Raw genomic sequence first — 11,141 nt, 5'->3', positions numbered from 1 at the left:
ATAATCATTGTGATCAAATTTGCTTCAACTTTTACACTTTTAATTTTAACTTCTACTTTCTTGGGAGCCAGGTTATTTTTAAAAATAATTTTGAAGAAGAAAGAATATGAATCCTGAATGATTCTAAGTAACCAGAGGTTCAATTAAGGCAACAATTGTCAGGCCAGCAACTGGAACCCTGGGAAAAATGCCCACTTCTGCTAGTCTATTACTTCTCTAAATTAGCGTGTCAACCCCTTCCCAAGCCTGGGCAATAGCCTGTCTTTTTCACTTTTTCCCTCCTCAGTATTATTACATTTGTATGGGAATACCATTCATATGTAGTTTCCAACACTTCCATTCCTCTTAATCATATCTAGATATTTCTTAGTTCAAAATTAAAGAAAATTTCCTTTTCAAAGGAAGTTAGGAAATCATCCCATGACGCCCTCAGTTTAATTGTGCAATGCTGACTTATCTCAGAAGCCCCCAGTATATCCCTCTATGAGTCAGCATAACTTGACTGTAATAATATTGCAAACACATTGAAATAGTTGCCATGTATTATTTGACCTTATATCTCCTTCAAGTATGTAGGGCATTTCAATTCCATGCCATATTGTATTTCAGCAGTAATAAAGAAAGTTTCTATCACTCTGTATTTTTGTTGGCAAGTGGCATTAAGTTTTGAATTTTAGTCATTTTGATACCTAATATCTCATGGTTTATTTCTGCAATACCCTAATGACAAATAAAGTTTAATATTATTACATATGCTTAATTGTGATATATATCTGCAATGAAGCGTCTGTCCAGTACTTCTAATTCTAAATTTTTTTGCTTTCTTATTATTGGCTCTGAAAGTTCTACATATATTTTAGATTTAAGTCTTTTATCACATATGTGGTTTGCAAATACTTTCTCTCAGTCCATGACATATCTTTTTATTCTCTTAGCAGTGTCTTTTGCACTGTGATTTTAATTTTAATAAATACTAACTTTAAAAAATTATCTTTTTTTGTGTGTTTTATGTAAAACTCATTTCCAAACACAAAGTCTCACATATTTTTCCTGTGTTTTCTCTAGAAGTTCTATAGTTTTGCATTTTCTATTTGCTTTAAAGATCCAATTTTATTTAATTTTTCAGGATGTCCAATTGTCCTAGTGCCCTTTGCTGAAAACATTAATCTTCTAGTTGATAGTGCACATTTGTCACAAATCATCTGACTCAATTTGTGTGGTTCTATTTCCAGTTTCTTTATTGTGTTCCATAGATCTATTTGTCTGTTTGTTTGTTTCAGTAAACTGTTCTGTGTTTAGTACTGTAGCTTTATAGCAAGTCTTAAAACAGGGCAGAAATCCAACTTTGTTTTCCTTTTTTGTTTTGCTCCCGATGGTGTTGGCTCATCTAGGACATTCACTATGCCATGACATTTTAGAAGTAGTTTGTCAATATACACATAATAGCTATCCACAAAAAGCTTTTGTTTTAAATTTCCTTGAATTGATAGATCAAGTTGGCAAGAAATGACATCTTAATAATACTGAATCTTTGAATCTATAACCATGTACCACCTTGCCATTTATTTAGATCTCTTTTGATATCATCATCAGAAATTTGTAATTTTCTGCATCTAGATGCTATAAAAAGCATTTTACGTTTACACCCAAGCATGTAATTTCTAATTTGTTGATAGTGCGATTCATGCTGTATTTTAACTTGAAATTTCAGTTGTTCATTGTTAGCACATATGAAAGCAATTTGGTGTGTGTGTGTGCGCGTGTGTGCGCGCGCGCGCGCGCGTGTGTGTGTGTGTGCACTAATCTTGTGTCATTCAACCTTGTTCATTTCATGAGTTTTTGGTTGACTCTTTGGGATTTTCTGCACATTCATGCATCTGCAAAGAAAGATGATTTAGTTTTTCCTCTTTAATATGTATAACTGTCTTTTCTTTTCTTGTCTTAATGCACTAGCTATGACTTCTAGTGTGATATTTAATAGACACATGAGATGGGGTTTTCTTACCCTTTTTCCACCTCAGGGGAAAATTGTCCAGTTTCTTGCCATTTACTATGTTAGCTGTAGGAGTCTTTGTAAATATTATTTTCCAAGTTGAGGAAATTCCCTCTTGATTCCTAATTTACTGAGAGGTTTTAGCGTGAGTTGGAGTTACCATTTTGCCAAATGCTTTTTCTGCATTTATTTATGATAATATGATTTTTTTCTTTTTTAGCCTATTGGTAGGTGGAATGCTTAATCAATTTGTGAATTGTTGAATCACTTACAAATACCTAAAATAAATCCAACTTGATCATTTTGTATAATTCTTTTTTTTTTATAAATTGTTGGATTCCATCTGCTCATATTTTGTTGAGTATTTTGCGTCTATATTCATGCAACATATTGATCTGAGTGTTTTTTTCTTTTTGAAATACCTTTGCTGCTTTTTGTTATTAGAATAATACTGGTATCATAGAATGAGTTAGGAAGTGTTCCCTTTGTTTCTGTTTTCTGAGAGAAATTGTAGAGAATTGGTATAACTATTTGTTTGGTAGAATTCACCAGTGAAACTATATGGCCTGTGCACTTTCTGTTTTGGAAGTTATTAGTGGTTCAATTTATTCAATAGACATGGACCTGCACAGATAATCTATTTTTCTTTGTGTGAGTTTGCTATATTGTTAGAGTTTTTGTAAAAGGGTCACACTGAATTAATAAAGTGAAGTGGAAAGTGTTCCCTAAACTTATATTTTTGGGAAATATCTTGTGAAAAAGTAATGTTAATTTTTTCTTGAAACATTTGATAACATTCACCAGTGAATCCACCAGTGAATTAGAGTTTTCTTTTGGGGAGTTTTCAATTTAATATAATCTTTACTTATTGTAGGTCTATTCTGATTCTTTATTTCTTCCTGAATCAGTTTTGGTAGTTTTTGCCTATATAAGAATTTATACATTTGATCTACATTGTTTTATTTGTTGGTATACAATTACACATAGCATTCTCCTATATGTTTTTAAATTTCTGTAATATTAATAACAATGACTCCTTTTTCATTCTTGATTTTCATAATGTCAAACAGTCTAGCTAAAATATGTGAATTTTGTTAATTATTTCAAAGAATAGACTTTAGGCTTCACTGATTTTCTCTCGTTTGTCTATGGTTTATGTCATTTATTTCTGTTTCTGTCATATTTCTTCTTTTCCTTTAGTCGATTTTGAATTAATTTGATCCTCTTTTTCTAGTTTCTTGTGGTAGAAAGTTAGGTTTTTTATTTGAAATCCTTTTTATTTTTAATTTTTAAGGTATGCCTTAATCCACCCTGTTAACCTCTGTCTTTTGGTTGGAGTGTTTAATCCATATACATGATTTTTATTGTTATAAAATACATATAACATAAAATTTACCATTTTAATTTTTTTAAAGTATATATGCCATGGGTATTTACAAGATTCGTAGCTATTTAGTTTCAGAACATTGTCATCACCAAAGAAGAAAAATTCGTGCCCATTAAGTAGTTATTCCCCATTCATTCCTCCCATAGGCCCCGCCAACCACAAATTTTCTGTCTATCTTTATTTGACTTTTTGAGTGTTTCATGTAAATGGAGTCTTACAATAGGTGACTCTTTTTTTTTTTTCCACTTAGCAAATATTTTCAATGTTCATCTTTTCTAGGTGATAAATGCCAGCCCACATGAATGTATCATTCTATTTTTTTTTGGCTGAACACATTGTACAGATGTGCCACATTTTATTTACTCATTCATCAGGTGATGGACTTTTGGTTATTTCTACTTTAAACTATTGCTAATAGTTAATACTCATGCATGGGTTTATATTAGAATACCTAATTTTAATTCTCTTGAATATAATTGGGAAAGTCATTGATTGATCATGTGGAAATTCTATATAAATTTTTGAGGAACATGTAAATTATTTTCCACAAGGGCTATCATACTTTATATTACCATCAGTAATGAATAGGGATTCTAATTTCTCCACATCCTTACCAACACTTGTTATTTTCTTTCTTTTTTCAGTTATAGCCTTACTAGTAGATATAAAGTGGTATCTCACTGTGGTTGAAGTCATTTTCATTTAATGTAATTACTGACAAGGGAGGACTTATGTTTGCCACTTATAATTCATTTTTGTTGTGCCCTGTCTTTTATTACACTTCTGCCCTTCTGCTACTCCTGCTTTTGTGTTGAATAGATATTTTCTACTGGGCATCTTAATTCTCTTTTTGTTTCTTTTTCTATTGTTTCTATTTTTTTAACATAATTTTTTAGTGTTGCCCTAATTAACATCTTAAATTAAAGCAATATAATTCAGATTAATATTAACTTAACTTCAAAAGTATATAAGAATCTTTCTCCATTTCCCCTTTTTCTTTGTGACAATATTCTCATATATGTCACTTCTTTATATGTCATAAGCTTACAAATACAGAGACATTATTACATGATGCAGTTTTTAAATTTAGACAGAAGGAAAGAATCACAAATAAACACACACACTGTTTTTTAAAAATAAGTACAGTAATTTTTATTTCTTCTGTGTGGATTTAAGTTTTTGTATGGAATAGATTCAGTACAGTATATTTTCACTTAAAATTGAAGAACTCCTTTGGTATGTCTACTAGAAATTGATTTTTTTTTGGTTAACATCTTAATTAGCTTTCATTTTTGAAGGATAGTTTTACTGAATTTACAATTCTTTTACAGTCTTTAATTTCAATTGTTTGAAAATATCTTCCCACTAACTTTTGTCTTCCATAAAATTACTGATTACATAACTCAGCTACTATTCTTATTGAGTATACCTTGTAAATAATTAGGTGATTCATTCTTTTTGTTTAAACGTTCTCTGTCTTTGGCTCTAAATAGTTTTATTATTATGTTTTTAGGCATGGATCTCTGAAATTCCCCCTTTTTGGTGTATGTTGAGTTCCAGGAATAGGTAGCTTGTTGTTTTTCATTAATTTGTAAACATTATTTATTTATTTATTTATTTTTAATTTTTTTTTTTTTTTTTACAACTTGAGATGGCAATTTTAATCACCATCAAGAGAAGTAGACTTGATCTCTGTGAAATCAATGCCCAGAGAGAAATCCTTTCTGAAGACCATAATGAGAAATAAGAGATACTGGCAATGGGCTTCATCCTGAAGGCAGAGCATGACTGTCTGTCCATCTGCTCCTCCTCCTCCTGTCCCGAGAGGTGAGATTTCCTAGACAGAGCAGGTCACATCTCGCTGGTAACCATCCTTCCTCCAGGACCTTCTGTTTTACGGAATATCCGAGCATTTAACCTCCCTGACACAGTTTCCCATCGTAGGCAGTGGTACCTTGATAGATCTTGGAGGTTTTAGACTTGCACCGGGGCTGGAGTCCCAGCTGAGTTCACTGAAGCCGTCGTCTAGAACGTGCCTCTTCACGTGGCTGATGGACAGGAATCATGCTCCTGGGTACCAGGGAGCCACTCCCGTTTTAAAGCTGCTATTGCCAGTAGCCTGATTTCAGAGCTACTTAGAAATGTAGGCCGTTATTTTAAATACATGGGAAAGTGCAGGAAGACTGAGGACTGCATACAGCCTGCTGGATGGAGGGCGGAGAACCTCTCCTGCGCTCCTGGACTGGAATGAATGGTCCGTGATTTGGGAACGGTGACGTCTTGGGAAGGACTGAGGTAACGGAGCCTAGATTTCCCTGGGCTGAAAAACTAGGCAAAGGTTCTGAATACAGCAGAGGAGGCTTACCAGTGGGTTAGCTGTATCCATGCTTCTAAGGGATCCACTTATGGCTGAAGGGTACACATTAGGGCCCTGCTCAAAGGAGTACCACATTTTTGTCAAAATTTAGATTCTTTGAGACAACAACCGTCTCGACCTTAAAGAACTTGAAGGAAGGAGCCAATTACCTTGTCTGTAGTCTGTTGATAATCTGCTACAGTATAACTTAACACTGGAGTCGAAACTGGCTTTCTAGATGTCAGCTGGGTTTCGAATCTACCCGGCTCAGCCCCTGCACGGCCTGAAGAGGTAAGGATCTGAAGATACGTTAGTCCGAAAGCCTGAAACAACCATCAGACCATGTACTGTGGACTTTTAAAGTGGATTATGCATAAAAGTCCGTGCAAACTACAAACATATATTGCAATAACATTCTCAAAAAATCCTAGTATATATTTTAGCATTATTATTTAAGTTATATAAAATACATCTTTATAAAAGTACAGAGTTTTTTTTAAAGTTTAAATTATACCCACTGAAAAAGGCATCCAGGCTCACTTTTTAGTACTAAAATAAGATTTTATCAATCTAAATTATTGCTTAGTCCTAGGAGCCATTAGAAACCTGTAACAAAAATCAAGTCCGATTTCTTAAGGAAAAGTGCCTTACAAAAATTCAGCTGTCATGAAGTTAATCTCTTTGAAGGTCTTCACTGAGGAATCTTCCACAGAATTGACTGATACTACCCATGGCCTGGTTTGTCAGGATCCAAAACTGGGTCTGGTTGGAAAGTTCCCACTGATGCCAGGAAGCTGTTGGTTTGTTGTCCCCAGTCATAGTAGTCTGGAGCAAAACTTCCCTGAAGTCCCTGAGGGGCAATGTTCCAGGCAAGGTCATCATCACTATCGTATCTTCGAGGGTTGTCAAAGAAGTAAGATCTGGGACTGAATCCATGGCTGGGGACCATTCCAGGGTTGCTAAGGTCCTTCACAGGGTTTCTAACTCGGAAGAAGTAAACGACTAAGGTGGTGGGTAAGAGCTCCCACACGAAGAGGACCACCCCAAACACCACGTATCCGGCGTCTCCTAGCTGGTTCTTCAGATCCGCCTGGTCTGAGACATTGTACCAGTCGTAATCAAAGGAATGGACATTTTTGCTCTGGGAGAATGACAGGATGAACAGGTTGTAGCAGGCTCGGGAGGTGTAGAGAAGGATGACGGTCACTCCGATGGCCGTCACTTGACACACAGAGGAGCCCTTTGACTCCAAGTAAATGTTGGCCAAGGACATCTTTGAGATTTTGTAGAGACAGACGGAGAGGGAGACAGCACACAGCACGAAGAGCGTGTCGTTGATGGCCACGCGCACCGAGACGATGACCTTCCTCTCCCAGCCGCCTGTCTTCACCAGCACCGCGCAGGTCAGATTCACCAACAGGAAAATGAGGCTGATGAAGAGCGAGGCCAGGTAGAGGGGCAGCCGGTATTTGAGTAATCCTGGAGAATATTTTGACTTGGCTTTGAAAATCACCTGCGTGAAGTAGAGGTTCATGAGCGTGAGCGTGAAGAACTGCAGGCACACGGGGAAGCAGTAGAGCAGCCAGAAGACGAAGGGGCCTAGCGCGTTGGCCGCCACGAAGTCTCTGAAGTAGAAGGAGAAGAGGACGGTCCGCAGGGAGGCCCAGAGGAGGCAGAGGAAGAGGAAGACGCTCTGGTAGCTCAGCCGCTTGTGGCCGTAGCGCAGCACCCCCAGAGCTGCGCGTAGATATACACGAAGAGCAGCGAGTAGAACGCGGTGTAGACGACGGTGAGGCCGAGCTTCACATAGGGCGGCACGGCCGGGGTCAGCGTGGGCGGCAGAGAGTCGTTGCGGAGCGGGTCCCACGGCGGAGCCGCCATCGGGCCCGGGACGCCGGAGCGGGGCCGGGGGCGCCTCATCTGCGCTCGCGGCCCGCGCCGCCCCCGGGGGGGTCTCGGAGCCGCGCGCCCCGCCCGGAGCCCGGCGCCCGCAGGAAAGAAAACAAGCGGCACTTCCTCCCGCCGCACCACATGATCCGCAGGCGGCCCCGGCCGGGAGGGGCGGCGCCGCGCCCACCACCCCCGCGCGCCCGCGGCCCCGCCTAAACATTATTTATTTAAATATTATTTGTGTCCTCTTTCTTTATCCTCTTTGGAATACCTATTTTAAGTAAGTTATGCCTTATACTTTCTTATGTGTCTTTGAAGCCCTATTAATATTTCTTCACTTCTTTTTTTTTCTTGTTTTCAGACTACATAATCTCAACTCACCAATCTTCAAGTTTACTGATTCTTTCTTTTCTCATCTCAAATCTCTTATTGATCTCTTATAGTGTTTTTGTTTGTTTGTTTGTTCTCATTTAGATATTATACTTTTCAATTCAAGAAATTTCTTTGATTATTTTTATAATTTTTGTATCATTATTCATACTTTAGAGATATTTCCTTTTCAAACTTTAGTTCTTTAGATATGGTTTCCTTTAGTTATGAGGTTATTTATTGTAATATATGATTAATATATAATTAAAAGTCTTTGTTTAGCAATTCTAATCTCCAGGGTTCCTCAGGAACTTTTTGTTTTGTTTTGCTTTGTTTTGTTTTAAGATATAATTTATTTACTTGAGAGAGAGTGAGAGAGAGCATGAGAGGGAAGAGGGTCACAGGGAGAAGCAGACTGCTTCTCTGAGTGAGAAGATTTCCTGCTGAGCAGAAAATCTGATGATGTGTTTGATTCCAGGACACCAGGATCATGACCTGAGCCTAAGGGAGTCACTTACCCAACTGAGCCACCTAAGCGCCCCAGGAACTGCTTTTATTAACTGCATTTCCCCCTTTTTTGAGTCATAATTTCTCTGTTTCTTCACATGTTCTCATAATTTTGTTGTTCATATTGAAAACTGAATATTAAAACACTGCAATATGGCAGTTCTGGAACCGCACCCCTCCCTCCCCCACAATGTTCATTGTTGGTGCTGTTCTTTCTCTTGATGCTGCTGCTTTGGAGTTTTGTGTTGTAGTTTTTATTGTTGTTTTATAATGAATTTCCTGATATAATTCTGTAAATTTTTTACTTTTTAAAAAATGTATTTCCACTACATTCTTTTCTTTCTTGGCATGTTGGTCAGCTACTGACTGGATAGTTTTCCTAAATGTCTGAGACCAGTAAGTCTCTCAGTCTGTGCCAAGGAGATTTGAATGTTTGGGGCACATCTTTAATGCTTCTGCAGGCATTCTAATTCTACCTGAGCCTTTACACTTACTTTGCACTGAGCCCCAAGGTCATTCAAACGTGAGTGCTTAGAACCATGTCTCTTTCCTGCTCACACACATATCCCTTATGTGTTAGAGTTCTACAGTCTTAGCAATATTTCAGAGCTTTACAAAACTTCCTATGCTCTATGAATCAAAGGCCTTAGCTTAGGGTCTCCTGGGTGGTTGCCTCTGGTTCTGGTTGGGATCGAGCCCCACATTGGGCTCCTTGCTCAGTGGGAAACCTGCATCTCCCTCTCCCACTCCCTCTCCTTGTGTTCCCTCTCTCACTGTTCACTATGTTTCTCTGTCAAGTAAATAAATAAAACCTTAAAACAAAAAAATACAAAACAAACAAAAAACCTTAGCTTAACTTTTATTTATTTACTTTTTAAATAAGCATTTTGTTTACACCAACTTCTATCATCTCCTGAGACAGATGTCATGTTGGACAATTGCAACTAAGTTTTTGAACAAACACCCCAAGGTTAAGGTCATTCACTTTGAAGGAGCTCTGGGTCAAGTTGAATAAAGCAATCCCTGAGAAAGGAGTTTCTGCTGTCAGGTGAAATGGTGAAAATTATCTGGAATGGGCTTTTCAGTGTCTCCAAATCCATTCCAACCCTCCAGTGGTTGCAAAAGTGTTGGTTTTCTTTACTACCATGATTGGTCCTCAAAGCTACCACACAGCTGGGAAAGATGGGAGGAAATAAGGCAAATTAACAACATCAAAAAATTTACTTTTCTTACCAAGAATGCCATATTTTCTTGAATATGTTCTTCTCAGACTGATATAAGCTTTGGCTACTTTTGAGAGTTCTAAAATTTTGATTTTGACAGTGTTTGCAAGTACTTTCATTGCTCTTGGGTTGGAATGGATTTTTAAGTTCCTTATTCTGTCACTCTAGAAATGACTCCTATTAGGGTACTTGTTACAGTCCCTTAGGTTCTGCCAACTGTATTTTCTATTTCTTTTTTTTTTGTGTGTGTGTGTGTTCAGTTTGTGTTTTATTTAGTCAGTTTTTAAATTTTTTTTTAATTTTTAATTTTTAATTTTTTATAAACATATATTTTTATCCCCAGGGGTACACGTCTGTGAATCGCCAGGTTTACACACTTCACAGTACTCACCAAAGCACATACCCTCCCCAATGTCCATAACCCCACCCCCTTCTCACAACCCCCCTCCCCCCAGCAACCCTCAGTTTGTTTTGTGAGATTAAGAGTCACTTATGGTTTGTCTCCTTCCCAATCCCATCTTGTTTCATTGATTCTTCTCCTACCTACTTAAGCCCCCATATTGCATCACCACTTCCTCATATCAGGGAGATCATATGATAGTTGTCTTTCTCTGCTTAACTTATTTCACATAGCATGATATGCTCTAGTTCCATCCATGTTGTCGCAAATGGCAAGATTTCATTTCTTTTGATGGCTGCATAGTATTCCATTGTGTATATATACCACTTCTTCTTGATCCATTCATCTGTTGATGGACATCTAGGTTCTTTCCATAGTTTGGCTATTGTGGACATTGCGGCTATAAACATTCGGGTGCACGTGCCCCGTTGGATCACTACGTTTGTATCTTTAGGGTAAATACCCAGTAGTGCAATTGCTGGGTCATATGGCAGTTCTATTTTCAACATTTTGAGGAATCTCCATACGGTTTTCCAGAGTGGTTGCACCAGCTTGCATTCCCACCAACAGTGTAGGAGGGTTCCCCTTTCTCGGCATCCTCGCCAGCATCTGTCATTTCCTGACTTGTTGATTTTAGCCATTCTGACTGGTGTGAGGTGATATCTCATTGTGGTTTTGATTTGTATTTCCCTGATGCCGAGTGATATGGAGCACTTTTTCATGTGTCTGTTGGCCATCTGGATGTCTTCTTTGCAGAAATGTCTGTTCATGTCCTCTGCCCATTTCTTGATTGGATTATTTGTTCTTTGGGTGTTGAGTTTGCTAAGTTCTTTATAGATTTTGGACACTAGTCCTTTATCTGATATGTCGTTTGCAAATATCTTCTCCCATTCTGTCAGTTGTCTTTTGATTTTGTTAACTGTTTCCTTTGCTGTGCAAAAGTTTTTGATCTTGATGAAATCCCAATAGTTCATTTTTGCCCTTGCTTCCCTTGCCTTTGGCGTTGTTCCTAGGAA

General features: G+C 37.8%; 1 protein-coding gene across 1 annotated transcript; it reads right to left on the bottom strand.

Annotated features, from left to right (window-relative positions):
- Window positions 1-5,017: 5,017 nt before the first annotated feature.
- LOC116569235 (integral membrane protein GPR137B-like) lies at window positions 5,018-7,789 on the bottom strand. Its single transcript, XM_032305345.1, is given in 3 exon segments — window positions 5,018-5,450; window positions 6,388-7,467; window positions 7,470-7,789. Coding segments are annotated over 2 exon segments (1,194 nt in total). The 5' UTR covers window positions 7,657-7,789; the 3' UTR covers window positions 5,018-5,450; window positions 6,388-6,460.
- Between the last annotated feature and the right edge of the window lie 3,352 nt (window positions 7,790-11,141).

Source organism: Mustela erminea, chromosome 11 (assembly GCF_009829155.1).
Source record: "Mustela erminea isolate mMusErm1 chromosome 11, mMusErm1.Pri, whole genome shotgun sequence".
Lineage (NCBI taxonomy): Eukaryota > Metazoa > Chordata > Mammalia > Carnivora > Mustelidae > Mustela > Mustela erminea.
The sequence above is the reverse complement of the archived record's forward strand: the minus strand, read 5'-3'. Positions and strand labels throughout refer to the sequence as shown.